This window comes from Coturnix japonica, chromosome 29, assembly GCF_054131305.1.
Source record: "Coturnix japonica strain WE chromosome 29, WE-NBRP24, whole genome shotgun sequence".
NCBI classification, from domain to species: Eukaryota; Metazoa; Chordata; class Aves; order Galliformes; family Phasianidae; genus Coturnix; species Coturnix japonica.
This window is the reverse complement of record NC_140691.1, coordinates 7,641,984-7,657,936: the sequence shown is the minus strand read 5'-3', so window position 1 is coordinate 7,657,936 and position 15,953 is coordinate 7,641,984. Positions and strand designations below refer to the sequence as shown.

The 15,953-nt window shown below is 40.9% G+C and overlaps 1 protein-coding gene across 3 annotated transcripts; it reads right to left on the bottom strand.

Annotated features, from left to right (window-relative positions):
• Positions 1-1,261: 1,261 nt before the first annotated feature.
• LOC146755933 (kinesin-like protein KIF20B) lies at positions 1,262-15,399 on the bottom strand. Of its 3 annotated transcripts, XM_085525049.1 has the most exons (8): positions 15,257-15,399; positions 14,698-14,859; positions 6,303-6,422; positions 4,590-4,790; positions 4,071-4,151; positions 3,217-3,343; positions 2,529-2,671; positions 1,262-1,515 (listed from the first exon to the last, which is right to left on the bottom strand). In XM_085525049.1, exons 1-8 carry the CDS (start codon positions 15,368-15,370, stop codon positions 1,435-1,437), a joined length of 1,029 nt encoding a protein of 342 aa, XP_085381175.1. In that variant the 5' UTR covers positions 15,371-15,399; the 3' UTR covers positions 1,262-1,434. The 3 variants fall into 3 exon arrangements, with proteins under 3 accessions (XP_085381175.1, XP_085381176.1, XP_085381177.1); XM_085525050.1 differs by lacking the exon at positions 4,590-4,790; XM_085525051.1 differs by lacking the exons at positions 14,698-14,859; positions 15,257-15,399 and adding an exon at positions 7,057-7,471.
• Between the last annotated feature and the right edge of the window lie 554 nt (positions 15,400-15,953).

The following is a 15,953-nucleotide window of genomic DNA, read 5'->3' as shown; positions in this document are numbered from 1 at the left end:
GAAAAGTAGTGTAATTAAGTGTATATCATGATGTACCCAGTAGCAACGAGAGCTCTATTAACAGCTTCTGGAACAAGTAGATCACTCCCATCCCCTGCAATGACTTTGCCTCCAATATCGCATGGCTGATAAATTGCAGTCTTCTGGATATGAAATATTTGCAAGTAATTTGCAAACTGCAGCTAATCAGAACTGTCTTCCATATTGTCACCAACCACTTCAGGCAGCATTGTTCCATTTTGACATCTGGCTATGAGGCATTCATGCACGGCATTCACATACGTAGGTCAATAAATAGGAGGGAGGGTGATTTCAAGTACTTATGCTTCCATCAGTTTCTTCTGTGTACCTGTGCAGTAGCTGCCCATCTCACCTGGTAGGTACGAATGCTGTTTTCTACTCCAGGTCAATAAAAGCCTCCATGTTGACATCCACATGCAGATTTGTCCAGCTAACACCATGGAGAAAAGCTTCTAAAAGTCAGTTCAAGTTTTTAATGAGATTGCTGAGCATAAAACCACATGATTCCCATGATTTTTCACAGATTGTTTTCTGCAAACCTGGATCTCACAAGCCTACAAGCAAGGAGAAAGCTTATCGGCACAGCAACAAATAGTACGATTGTGGGTTTTTTTAAATACAATCAGTATATTGTTCTATCACCAGCTGCTTTTAAGGCAATTCACTCCCATCAAACTCTCAAATATTCACCCAAGTCGGCTTTCATCCATGTTTTTACCTCCTGAGCAATTGAATCTATAGGAACTATTGGACTTGGAGACAACACAAGGACATACTGCCAGCTGAGAACCTTTCAGCTAATTCATCCAACAGCATCTAAAGGTTCGAAGCTCACTGAGGGGGAGAACAGTATTTGGGATATTAGAATTCCCCCCAAATGTATTGGGTTTATTTTTCTAAGTTTATTAATTTAAAGCTGAATTTGCACAAGTGAGGGAAAGCACCTTTCTTCCACACTGAGGAATTGGCACCATCTTCTCTCCAAAGAAAATTCTTTAAAAAGGCCCAAAAATTAAGTATACATAAATATTAATGTGTATTCATGCTCTTCCCTCTGCCAGAGTTCTGCTAAGTACAAAAGTCACGTGAAAAAAGCAAGCCAGGCCATCCTGAACAAGTACAGTTATTACTGCACAATGGGTAAATAGCAATCAGTCCTAGAGATACTGTTCCTATACAGGGGAGGCAAGACAAAAATAAATAAACCCTTAACCACAATAAAATCCAAACCCAGTTTAAGAAAGCTTGTATTTATTTCAGCCTCAATGGAGTCAGTTTGAAACTGTCAGAGAGACACTGTACACCCATATACAAATTTAAGAACACAACGGAGTAACTGTTACTGTTTATTAACAACCAGTTTTAATAATACGATAAAAGTATGTCCTGAGAAAGGGGAACAAACATGCTTCTTCAAGGTTTTTTAGCTGTTCTGGATCTCAGCCATCGCTTGATGATCAGATGATCACTTTCCTTCTTTTGTTCCTCAGATTCCTGAAGAAAACATTTCAAAAGTTACTCATCTTTTCGCACAAGACTGACAAGCTCTTCTTGACCCACGCAAACATATTTCTTCCCCTAAATGGATTTCAGAATAGCATTTGCTTATTATATTTTATTCAGAAAACTATGGGATACTGAGATCATTTTAATGCAGCGTAATCACAAGGAACAAATATGGAGAATGTACCAAATCCTGTTTATCTTAAAAAAGCACACACATCTGAGGAAAGCCTGAAGGCAGCTTTCATTTTGAAATACTTGTTTTCAAAAGAGTATTATAATACTTGTTTTGTGAAACATGAAGCGTTCAGAAAACATTTTTAGCCTCAATCCCTGTAGCTATGACTTGCCCAGAATTTCAGTTCTCGGTTCAGTTCCATGTTCTCAGAACTACAGTGAGAGAAGAAATTGTCTCATCTTCTTCATCCTCTAACAAAAAAAAATAACCTTTTGGTTTCTGCCCCTATCATTTGTCAAATCATCAAAAAATTCAGAGGGATATTACAGTATGGGCAAATGATCACTATGCTGAACAGAAAAAGGACTCTAATATAATTAAAAGATGCAGTTCCAACAGTGCAAGAATGTTCTTAGCACAATAGCTGCCGACAGAGTCATGAAACTGGCACATCAGGTCCTTTGCAAGTTGGCTTAGACAGGAGATCATAGTTTAAGCATACCTAAAAAGCTGTCTAAGTTGTGCTCTAAAAAAGCGTGTAGTAGAATAATCCCACTCCAACACACTGAAATTATCTATGATTCCAAATTAGAAGACATCTCCGTGATTGCTACATCACCTACTTAGTAAACTGTAAGCCAGCCAAACACAGAGATCTTTGAGGACAAACTAAAACAGAACAGCAGGAAGACCAACAAGAATGACTTGGTAGAATAAAGAAATACCTCAGTACTTTCAGCCTCCCCCTGCAAATAGATGAAACCTCCAGTCTGTTTGGACTCCTTAGTAGTTTATTTTAAGCCAAGACTACAGTATAATCGCTTACCGAAGAAGCAGGTATATCTAGAGGGCCAGAAACGACAGTGGAATACAGCTTCCTTTTGGATCGTTTTGGCTTGGTCTCTCCTTCTTCGAGACTTTCAGGTTCGTTTGATTTAGGAGAACTTACTGTTGACATCAGCTTCTTGGCTAGAAGAAATTTGTTTTGATACGTAAACCAATCAACTTACTGGTTTTGTGAGTCTTTAAATCAATGAATGCAAAAAAAGCTTCGTAACAAACTTGGTTTATAAATGACACGTAAAATTTAAGTGAAAATACTCAGAAATTGTATTTGTTCATCGAGGTTCTTTATTGCTTCTATAGCTGAAACAGTTTATAGCTTCAGGTACGGCAGCTTAAAGCACGCATTAAAATGGAGTATGAAAGACAATCATGGCTCAGAAGTCGCTGGAAGTCAGAAACTTCAGCAGGCGTTAAACAACAGGCCTAACTTTCGTGCTGACAGAAGCACAAGACAGAACCAACTTTCTCTGCATACTTGTAGGTTTTCACAAATGTAATAATGAATCTCTGAAGAGATGAATAAATGCATTTACTTCATAAATCAAAGGACAAGACAACTTAACATGGCAGACAAGTTCTCTAAGAACACATACATTAATAGCCTACAGCAGAAACAAGCCATTCTACAATGTCTAGAAAACATGGAATAAAACTTATTCTACACCAACCTTTAGAGTGTATAATAGAAGGAGAGCTTTGAATAAAATCTCCAACTTTTTGCAGTGTTTCATCCTTCTTTTTAGTCAGTCTTGAAGCATGTACTCGCTTTCTCAGGAAGTAGTCTTTTCCGGATTTCTGTTCAACAGAGATGTGAACATGTGAAACAAGAGCATTGTTTAAACTTCATTTTAGTTCAACGTTATTTTAAGTTGACATTTTGAGCTTTACTACTGACACCTCTGTTCATTATGCTGATGATACCACAACGGCAAGTAATGTAGACAATTTTATACCCTTTAGGGAGTTGTCAAAATCTCAGCTATTTCAAGGCATACGTTTCTTAAAGTTTCTTAATAAGGCAGTAGTTTCTTTAAAAGTAGCTCCCAAGCTGTGGAGTTGTTTCTTACATAAGCTGTTCTAATTACATAAAATAAAAAACATACAAAACAGAAGACAACAGATGGGAAAAATCTACTACTCATACTCTGACCATGCCAAGGATACTGCTATCACATGTGAACATCTGTTTTTAATAACTGCCATGCATATTAATGATATGAACCTTAGTTTAATACAAGGGCTTCACTTACAAAAGCACACGATAATACACTAAAGCTTCTCTTCCCAACTATTCAGTGTGCAATATCCTTCCCTCCAAATCATTACACAGTACAGCCATTACACGCTCTGGGGACAGACTGACTTGCCCTTTGGTTAGCTTATGGAATTTAATAGGAAGAGCTCATAAGCATGTAAGATTCCCATTCAGGTATACACATAAGGATAAGACACTGCTTCTTTCGTGTGACCACACAATTACAGGAAGTCCCAAGCTAGCTTCAAAACTAGAACAAAAACCAACCATTTTCTCGTCACTTGCAGAGGGTGAATTAAAAGCCATGACAGAGTTTGTATTTTTCGTGTTCTCACTTTTCACAAAATCCTGGGAAAATAAGACAAGTTTCAGCCATGATTCTTTTGGAAAGAACAACTGATGTCACAAAAGTGAACACTTTAAACACTTTTGCTAATAGTAGGGAAGTATCTGCTAGTGGTAACTATTCCACTGTAAATCAGATAATAAATAAGCATTCAATTATAAAAACAGGACATTAAGATATCAGTATTAGACATCTCATGATGTCTAAAAAGCTGATTTATGTCTACAGGTTTCAAAGAAAATACACAATGGAGTTAAGAGAAATTCCCTTCTCTTAAACCATTATCACTGAGCTTGGCTATTAGTTTTGTTCATTAAAGCAGTTCATTGATTAAATTCTTCAACTACTTTACTGAGGTAGAAATAGCATTTTTTTAATGCTTAAATGAGAATGGTAAAAAGGCATCAGATATTTTGTTTTCTGTTGGGTCTAGGTCATACCTCATCCATGTCATCACTTCTTTTCTTTTTTGCCTTAGGCATTTTCACTCCTAAAGGTATCATGCTGCCGTGCTGCTTTATCTCCATCTTATCAGGTTGCAGAGGTGTCAGTGGGATTTCCAGCTCCGGTTTTGGGAACCGACTAGTTTTGCCATTTTCTGCGGACACTCCAGAAGAGTCAAGGACAGTTTCCAAATGCTCCTGATAGCACAGAAGAATTTTAAGTGCAAGTGTTAAGGTAGCCATGAGATTAAAAAGCTATAAAGCATCTGGAAAAGGATATGTAAGCATTCGATTTTCCTGCTCTAAGAACACTTGTAACAGAAGGAGTCTATTTCAGTTACAGCAGAGTTTTACCCCTCTTTCCTAGAATTTGTTACATTTAAAGTTATTTCCAATCTATGATCACAAAAAAAGTTCTCCATGTTAAACTGAGCCTGATACTTTACAAGTCATTTTTTCTCAAGGGCACAGACAACTACACTTTTTTTTTTCTTATAGAGAATGGTGGTAGAACTGACACGATTTTCTTCATCTCAACTCTGCTGTGTCAGAACTGGGCAGGAACAGGAGCATTTGATTCAAGTGTTCGATTAACTTCCAGCTTAATCTTAGGGAATTTGCCCTTCCTCTTCTACACTAGAGATGTTATTTACATAAGTAAGGTCCAGCTGGCAAGGTGCAAGCCCAGTACAAGTCATTGAAGAACTCCATTGCTATCTTTTCCCTGGAGAGAATACAGACATTCAAGCAATGACACCGTACTTAAGCTGAAGGCTATCATGTACCTGCTCATGGTCAAATGGCAGCAAATGCACAGCTAAGTGACAGGGAAATGTCAGTATGCATTTCCCCAGCAGCACTTACTGTCCACAATCCACCCAATCCTGTTTTTCTCAACAGGAACAACAAAGTCAGAACTGAGATCACCTGGACTCCTCCTTCTCTATGGCAGGAATTCAGCTAGCATATCAAAAATGAGTTCAGATGCTGGTTGAACACATGGAAGACAGGCTGCTGGGGACTTCAGAAAATGGTAGATGGCTGCTTCAACTGCTGCTAGTAACTAGCAAACTCCAGTGTCCCAAACACAGACTAGCAGCTTTTACTACTTACACTGTTCCGACCCCCTGAGGGGAGTCTTCTTCCTCTCAAAAAGTTACCAAAGATTGTAGAAAGACAAAAAGTAGTCAGAGCCACTTTATCAGGCTCTGCTAGGAATCTGAATGGAGTATCACCACCCACTGTATTTCCAAGAATTAAGTTGGTTAATAAATACTTTGTTTTTAAAATATATGTAACTGCTATTTTATGAAAGTTAGCAATTAAAAACTTATATAGGAATGATTAACATCATCTGCTAACAAAACAATGTCCAGAAATCCTGCAGAGGAAGAAAATAAGTTCAATTTGCTGTGCCCGTTTCAGTGGCTCCATGAATTTTTTCCAAGTAACTTATCTAATCATGAGCCACTTCATAAGCATTAACATGAGGACAGTTTTCAACAGCACCTGAAAAAAATTCATCACACAATTGTTTCAACAGCTTTTATTCCTATCAAAGGCTATAAAAACAGGTGATCTGATCACCTTGAAAGGGATAAATAAATTAAAACTTGGGAATTGTTTAGAGAACATGAGATCTTTTCCTACTCATTCCTTATCAAAAGCAATACAATCACAACATTTTCAGATCTGAAGTTTCATACTAACCTCAGATTCATTTAATGAAGTGAGGCTCCTAGTACATCGACGTGACAAATAATTGTCTTCAGCTTTGCATCTTAATGGAATACTTTCTCCAGTTTTAGTTTTGCTTTGTTGTTTCCTAGGCTGTAAATATTTAAAAGGAGTAAAGATTAGGCTATGCATTAGACCTCCAAAATATCTCCAGTTTTCTAAAGTTACAGTGTAAAACCTCAGGCTCAGACGCCACATGAACACGTAAGCTGAAACACAGCACAAGTGTGGGAAGGTAGTAACATCTATTCATTGTGTGATCTTCAGATACACCCTACTGGGTCTCACTAACAGTCTCAGGCAGTATTCTGCCTCCAAAAGAGAGAAAGCGAGACATTATTTAGGGACAAAATCTGTAACGCTGGTCGTTTTGTCATCCATTCCCCCCATACTCTGCACGCTCACAGCTGCTATGTTAGAACACCAAAGGCTAAACCTCTGCCTAATCTTCAGCATCCACATACGAATGCATGGAAAACTGCATGGAAAAGTTCCATAATGTACACAGAGAGATGGTGTTCTAGTAAATAAAATATTTTTGAGAAGATGAGAACTCATGTTTGAGTGGAAGACAAAAAGAACCAACAAGTACTCATCACTGAATATTTAGTTAAAGGACTATATGCCAAGAACAATGATTCCAGCTCCAGTATCTCCTAGGAAAACAGAAGAACAAAAAGGGGTTAACAAGATGTTACGTACTGACTTTCTATAAATATAATCATACGTTTTCATTTACAGAGTCATTCCTTCTACTTTGTCTTTCTTCAAGTAAAGGTTTTTCTGGCAAACACTGAGGGCTACTGTGGTTAAAGCGTTGTTTTAATTCCTTTATAAAGTCATCTTTGTCAGCCAGTTCTTTTCTTAACTCTTCTATCACAGTTGCATTATCCTAATAAACAGTAAAAACTGCTGAGTTGTGGGATTGGCAAAAGGAATTAACACACACAAGCAGTATTGCAATTACTTAGTAGCATCAGTTTTAGAATTGCAGGCTAGAACACTTAACTATTCAAGAACAGTAACATTTCATGGATTTGTACGGTCACTGTTACAAGTGCAGTAGTCACAGAATTGCCTGGGAAGTTGTAATACAATATATTTTGATTCTTCTATTTTACTTATGTGCTTCAGCCTTCATCTCTCTTAAGATATAATAACCCGAGCTTTTATTTGTTCCCAAATCCTCGGTACTGTGAGAAAGTCGGCAGTTGTAGGGGAAGTTTTGCTATGAGAACATCTTTCTTCTCAGAGAAAGTGAATCCAAACATTCTCAAAAGAGCACAACTCATTTAGTCTTCTGTTTAGCTTCTGAAATTCTATGCTACGGCTTAGATTGGCTATCCTGATTAAAAGCTGGATGTTGGAATAAGAAATGCAACTTCCAGAGATCATCCCCCCTCTGCATTTTGATGCTTCCCTTAATCTCTCTCCACGTCCCCTTCTGTCTTTTCATGCCATTGTAGATACTACCTCAGAGAAAGCAAAGAAAGTAAGAAACCTGAGACAGAACTACTGTCTGAGTATTGAGCCTAGCTTGGGATCCGGAAATGCTGTGAATTATCGGAAAAAGCTACAGATGTCCAGTATGATTGTAGGATCATAAGCATCAAACTGACATCTGCTTATCTGAACTACTGAAAAATTTGAAATTTTAGTAATTAACAGAAATTCTGTTTCTGAAGAACAAAAATAAAAGCTGGTCTTTTTTTGGTTATGTCATGGTTTTGTAATTTTGTAATTTTGCTATCAGTATTCCACATCATAACATCATGTAAAGTATGGATACTTCTATTGAATGTGCAGTCCACAGAAGAAGACTACATATCCCAGAGAACAACAGGGTTAATGATAAGTCACGGGACCAGGACTCTATATAATCTCGTTCCCAGGCTGGAGTGCCCTCCTTCTTCTCTCGAACTTCTCGGAGAGTGGGAAGTGTTCCAGCCGTGTCGCCTAGAGTTCACAGTAGGCCTCTTGGTTTTCGGGGACTCTCTCTCTCTGTTTCGTTCGATTTGTTAGCCTCAATTATATTATATTGTGTTATCTTGTATTTCGATATCATATTTAGTAAAATAAGTTTTTCCTCCTTAGATTGTTGCTGTTTTATCCCACTCCCTTTTTCCCCCTCCTTTCCGGGCCCCGGGGGGGGGGCCCACGGGGTGGCTTCCCCTGTCACGGGCATAGGTAAATCTAAGTAACCCGTGACAGATTTTTGGTGGAGGATGCGGGCATAGAGCTTTTTAGCTTTTAGAACGACTCTCTCTTTACTCTTAAAGAGCTTCGTTAGGGGAGTGTTATCTTTTCGTAGCTGCTCACTGAGAACGTGACCTTGAAATACCAGACATATTGTCAACATTAAGGGCTGCTGTACATTCTCAGCACTGCTATCTAACTTTTGTGTAGAAAATAAAGGGATTTCTTTCTCCCTTAGAGCAAAGCTAGCTAGCTCTGACTTTTACAGAGCCTGCCAGCTATGAATCCACTCTTCATCCCAGTTGCTCTGTTTAAGGGATTGAAAGCAATTATGATCTTCTTAAAGTATTGGTCAACTATTAACACCATAATTTGGTGTTGTGGAATTGTGCAGGTATATAGCCTAATAAGGTGGATACTGATGGAGACACCTGCCTGGTACTTTTATGAGATGTGGTATGGTCAGAATTTTGGCACCTACACCCCAGATGGAATTGTGAATCTTACAAACACTTGCATCCCAGATGGAATTGCGAATCTTACAAGTACTTGCATCCCAGATGGAACAGGCAATTTTACAAACAGCACCATGTTTAATTCATTGTACAGGCTAAAAAAACCCTTTTTATTTAGGTTGTACTCTCAGGTTTCCACACGCCTTTCAATAACTGAGATAGGGTTCATACTTGCATCCATGTTATCACTATTAATGAATGCATATATGTTCCTATGCATTCGTTCTATGCGGAAGTCTCCTCCAGAACCAGAGAATGATGACTGGCAGGGAATATGGAAAGGTTTAGGAAAAGTCTTAGAAGCATGGGGACCCGCAGTGTCATGGGATTTCACTCTTGAACACCTAAGGGACCCTAAGAAATTAAGTGAGTATTTGGGTCAGAGATCTAAGGAGGTAAACCTTATGTGGGGTTTGGCTTATGCATACTGTGCTTTGTATCATACTATTCTGGAGAGAGAGAGTTTCCGATCTGAGATTCAAGCCCAAGTTAATTCTGATCAGTCACAGGAGGCATCAGTAGCAATATCAGTTGCCCCTGTGGAAGGCAAGAAATGGAAACTGGTGTCCATGCGTCTAGAACGAAAAGAAGGAGAAGCACAGGGCGGGGCAGCAGAAGACCCAGGTGCCGGGCATGGAGCAGTACCGAAAAAAGCAAAGGCAAAAACCAAGAGGCACGAAGAAGAGACTGATGATGAGGAGGAAATCACCTATTGTCGACCTCTGAAGCTGACTGAAATCCAGGGCTCAAGAAAGGAGTTCACACGGCGTCAAGATGAAGGTATCCTTGCTTGGTTGCTTCGCTGCTGGGACAACGGGGCCAACAGCTTGTCTCTAGATGGTAATGAAGCTCGCCAACTAGGAAGCATTGCCCAAGATGCAGGTATCGACAGAGGGATTAGCAGATGTTCGGATGGAGCTGCCACTCTCTGGTTGCGGCTGTTAGAAGCCGTGAGAGAAAGGTACCCCTATAAGGATGCTTTGAAGCCTAAATTTGATAGTTGGAATACCGTCCAAAAAGGTATTCAGCGCTTGAGGGAATTGGCCATGGCGAAAATGTTGTACAGCCCTGATCCAAGCGAACTTGACCCTGAGAGAGTGAGGACCGATCCTGACATGTGGCAGAAAATCACAAGTACAGCACCAGAGAGAATTGCACAGTCATTGGTATCAGGATCTAAAGGATTCATGGACAGATGGCCCCGAGTTGTTGAGCTGATTATAATGCTTCAAACCACCGATCAGCAGCTCCCCCAACTGCATGCCGCAGTTTCTGCCATCTCACGGCTAGAAAACTGAGTAGATGAAATGTGCAAGAAATTGTTTCCATCAACTAATTGCAATGATCCCGTAATAGTATCAGAAACAACTGATGAAGGTCAATCCTCGTACGGGCCACCAGGTCTAATGAAGGATCTGATCAAACTAGTCCAGTCCTACTCCTCACCTGCATCATCAAAAGTCTCAGCTGTTAAACGCACACGCTTCCCAGCTCGAGCAAAGAACAACAGTATTATTGCACCGTGTGTTTCCATGTGGCGCTACCTACGTGACCGTGGAGAAGACATGAGGAAGTGGCATGATCAGCCCACGTCTGCACTACGAGCACGGGTGAAAGAACTACTAGACATACCAACCACCAGTGGAGTTGCTCCAGTCATCACAGGTAACCAATAGAGGGGCCCTGCCCTCAGTCAGGGGAGGGAAAGGGATAATAGAGTTTATTGGACTGTGTGGATTCGATGGCCTGGCACATCAGAACCACAGGAATATAAGGCGCTGGTGGATACCGGTGCACAGTGCATCCTAATGCCCTCCAGTCATGAAGGGACAGAATCAATCCATATTTCTGGAGTGACTGGGGGCTCTCAAGAATTGACTGTGTTGGAGGCTGAAATAAGCCCCACTGGCAAAGACTGGCAAAAACATACTATTGTGACTGGCCCAGGGGCTCCATGTATACTGGGTATTGATTACCTCAGAAGGGGGCATTTCAAGGATCCTAAGGGGTATCACTGGGCCTTTGGGATAGCTGCTGTAGACATGGACAACATTAAGCAGCTGTCTGTTTTGCCTGGCCTGTCAGAAGACCCGTCTGTTGTGGGGCTGCTACGAGTAAAAGAGCAGCAGGTACCGATTGCTACAAAGACAGTGCACAGACGGCAGTATCGTACCAACAGGGATTCCTTGCTCCCCATTCATGATTTGATTCGCCAGTTGGAGAATCAGGGAGTGATCAGTAAAACTCACTCACCTTTTAACAGTCCCATATGGCCAGTGCGTAAAGCCAGTGGAGAATGGAGGCTGACAGTAGACTACCGTGGCCTGAATGAGGTCACACCCCCACTGAGCGCTGCTGTGCCGGACATGTTGGAACTCCAGTACGAGCTGGAGTCAAAAGCAGCCAAATGGTATGCCACCATTGACATTGCCAATGCCTTCTTTTCTATTCCTTTGGCTGCAGAATGTAAGCCACAGTTTGCCTTCACCTGGAGGGGCATTCAGTATACTTGGAACCGTTTGCCCCAGGGGTGGAAACACAGCCCAACCATTTGCCATGGGTTGGTCCAAACTGTACTGGAACAGGGTGGTGCTCCTGAACACCTGCAGTACATTGATGACATTGTTGTGTGGGGTGATACAGCAGAAGAGGTTTTCACAAAAGGAGAGCAGATCATCCAAATTCTTCTACAAGCCGGCTTTGCTATTAAGCGAAGCAAAGTAAAAGGACCTGCCCAGGAAATTCAGTTCTTAGGTATAAAGTGGCAGGATGGACGTCGTCACATCCCAACAGATGTGATCGACAAAATCACTGCCACGTCTCCACCAACTAGCAAGAAAGAGACACAATCTTTCCTGGGTGCAGTAGGCTTTGGGAGGATGAACATTCCAAACTACAGCCTCATTGTAAGCCCCCTTTATCAGGTGACGCGGAAGAAGAACGATTTTGCATGGGGCCCTGAGCAGCAGCAGGCTTTCGAACAGATTAAACAAGAGATAGCCCGAGCTGTAGCTCTGGGGCCAGTACGGACTGGACAGGATGTAAAGAACATCCTCTATACTGCTGCTGGAGAGAAAGGCCCCACTTGGAGTTTGTGGCAAAGAGCCTCAGGAGAGACCCGAGGCCGACCCCTGGGATTCTGGAGTCGATCATATAAGGGGTCTGAAGAGTGCTACACTCCAACTGAGAAGGAGATCTTAGCCGCGTATGAGGGGGTTCGAGCTGCTTCCGAAGTAGTTGGGACTGAAACACAGCTCCTTTTGGCACCTCGACTGCCAGTGCTGAACTGGATGTTCAAAGGACAGGTTCCCTCCACTCATCATGCTACCGATGTCACCTGGAGCAAGTGGATTACACTGATTACACAGCGAGCGCGAATGGGAAACCTCAATCGTCCAGGAATCCTAGAGGTAATCATGGACTGGCCTGAAGATAAAAGGTTTGGAACATCACCAGCAGAAGAGGTATCACGTGCTAAAGAGGCCCCACCATACAACGAATTACCAGAAAATGAAAAGAAATATGCCCTATTCACAGACGGATCATGTCGCATTGTAGGGAAGCATCGCAAATGGAAAGCTGCTGTGTAGAGCCCCACACGACAGGTTGCAGAGGCCACCGAAGGTAAGGGAGAATCAAGTCAGTTTGCAGAGGTAAAAGCTGTCCAGCTGGCCTTAGATGTTGCTGAACGGGAGAGGTGGCCAATGCTGTATCGTTATACTGACTCATGGATGGTGGCAAATGCCTTATGGGGGTGGTTACAGAGGTGGGAACAAAATAACTGGCAACGGAAGGGTAAATCTGTTTGGGCCGCTGAATTATGGAAGGACATTGCTGCCCGAACAAAGAATATGGTTGTAAAGGTGCGTCATGTGGATGCACATGTGCCCAAAAGTCGGGCTACTGAAGAACAACAAAACAACCATCAGGTAGATAAAGCTGCCAAAATTGAGGTGGCTCAAATTGACTTGGACTGGCAGAATAAGGGTGAATTATTTCTAGCTCGATGGGCTCATGAGACCTCAGGTCATCAAGGAAGAGACGCGACATATAAGTGGGCCAGAGACCGAGGGGTGGACTTAACCATGGACGCTATTGCGCAGATTATTCATGATTGTGAAACATGTGCCATAATTAAACAAGCCAAAAGGATGAAACCTCTCTGGGAGGAAGGGCGGTGGCAAAAGTATAAATATGGGGAGGCATGGCAGGTTGATTATATCACCTTGCCACGATCTCGCAGTGGTAAGTGTTATGTACTCACCATGGTAGAGGCAACCACTGGGTGGCTTGAAACATACGCAGTACCCCATGCAACTGCTCGAAACACCATATTAGGTCTTGAGAAACAAGTCCTGTGGCGACATGGCACCCCAGAAAGAATTGAATCTGATAATGGGACACATTTCAAAAATTCTCTTATAAATACTTGGGCCAAAGATCATGGCATTGAGTGGATTTATCATATTCCCTACCATGCACCAGCTTCTTGTAAAATTGAACGATATAATGGGTTGTTGAAAACTATGTTGAAAGCAATGGGTGGTGGAACATTTAAGCACTGGGAGAAGAATCTGGCAGAAGCCACTTGGTTGGTGAATACTAGAGGATCTGTCAATCGTGATGGTCCTAGTCAATCTAGCCCCCTACACACTGTAGAAGGAGATAAGGTCCCTGTTGTACATGTAAAGAACATGTTGGGAAAAGCTGTTTGGGTCCTTCCAGCTTCTGGAAAGGGCAAACCTATCCGTGGAACTGTCTTTGCCCAGGGACCTGGGTGCACTTGGTGGGTAATGCAGAAGGATGGGGATGTTCAATGTGTGCCACAAGGGAATTTAATGCTGGGGGAGTGCAGTCAATAATTTTATGTATTTATGTATATATGTTTGCATGTGTAGTGTATTTTAGTTATTATAGTTGTACATTTAGTTATGTTACATGTAATTCTACTGTTTAGATATCATAATTTTACATATGTGTATATATATGTATATATATATTTACCATGATGTAATAATGTAGAATAAGGGGTGGAATGTCATGTTTTTGTAATTTTGTAATTTTGCTATCAGTATTCCACATCATAACATCATGTAAAGTATGGATACTTCTATTGAATGTGCAGTCCACAGAAGAAGACTACATATCCCAGAGAACAACAGGGTTAATGATAAGTCACGGGACCAGGACTCTATATAATCTCGTTCCCAGGCTGGAGTGCCCTCCTTCTTCTCTCGAACTTCTCGGAGAGTGGGAAGCGTTCCAGCCGTGTCGCCTAGAGTTCACAGTAGGCCTCTCGGTTTTCGGGGACTCTCTCTCTCTGTTTCGTTTGATTTGTTAGCCTCAATTATATTATACTGTGTTATCTTGTATTTTGGTATCATATTTAGTAAAATAAGTTTTTCCTCCTTAGATTGTCGCTGTTTTATCCCACTCCCCTTTTCCCCCTCCTTTCCGGGCCCTGGGGGGGGGGCCACGGGGTGGCTTCCCCTGTCACGGGCATAGGTAAATCTAAGTAACCCGTGACAGGTTAGTTGCACATGATGTCAATACGGCAGTGTTCAAGAACAGAACCACACCCAGAATACAAAGAGCAGGTACAGGAGTTTTACAGAATTTATGGGTAGCTAATCAGGTAGGAGGAAAGGAGAGCTGACCTTGCTTGAATCCTTTAAGGCAGATTGTCTCAGTTCTGCTATTTCTGTCTCTTTTTGTATGGCATTAGAAGCCAAAGTTTTGAGCTGTTCTTCCAAAGCTTCTACTAACTGATCTCTCTCCTCACGCCACTTTTGAATATTATGGTCCTTTTCCTCCAGCTCCTATATTTCATGTTGAAAGAAAAGCATACACAGTAAAAACAAGCAGAATCTTTAAGACAGCCTAGAATTAATAAGTTTTTCATATAGCATAAATAAGGACTCAAGCTGATAAAAAGAGTTTATGGTAAGACATTTCAATTAACATATCGTGATGTCACTCAACAAGATCAGGTTACATGCATGTATTACATATGTATTTACTATGCAGATTATTGTATTTAAAGCAATCTGCCAGTGCTCTGTAGTGACTAATTATTTGAATATCTTTCATGGTCTACCACTAATTTCAGTTGGCCACTTTCATTTTGCTCCAATTTTTTTTTTTTTTTGACCTATTTCCTGTTGCTTGGAAAACCTGCATCATTCATTTAATAAAAATTAAGAGCAAGAAAAATACCTGTTTAAGTTGTTGTATAGTATAGTCTTTATAATCCAGCTCATCCTTAAACTGGTTATTAATCCTTTCAAGTTCTTCCATCTTGTTCCTGAGGGATTCCTCCACAGAACGCATCGTGGACACCTGTAATGTAAGCACAGCTCACGGTTCATTAAAAGACTTCTGTAATCCAACCTGGCCAAATACTTCTTTGTTAAATAAAGAGGAATTCACAAACAAGTGCTGAGTAGGAAAACGACAGCAAGTGCAAGGTTACCAAGGAAGACATGAATTCATTTTTAAGCTTCAATTTTCCACCCCAAGCACACCCAATAAACTTTCAGACTAAGATCCTGCAAAATGGGTTTTAAAATATCTACTTGTTTAATAATTAAATTTTAACTATTAACATCACTGAAGCTGAAATTGAAGAAAAAAAATATACATGCTTATATTAAAGAGCCTCTGGAAATTAGTCTATTTCTCTTCAAGTAAATAGCATTCTTCTTCCCAGTTATCAGCGTTTTTTCACAAGACTTAGGTTTTAGGCTTTGGAGTTACCACGGATACCAATGGCAAGTCACCAGTAACGTAGAGATAATAACGAGTCCCCTCCAGAGGCAGATTAGCTATTCTCTTCACAAACCTTATTCCAGACTACCAACCAACTTTACTTTCCTCTGTTCATTATCTATGTGATACCATGTTTTAACTTCTG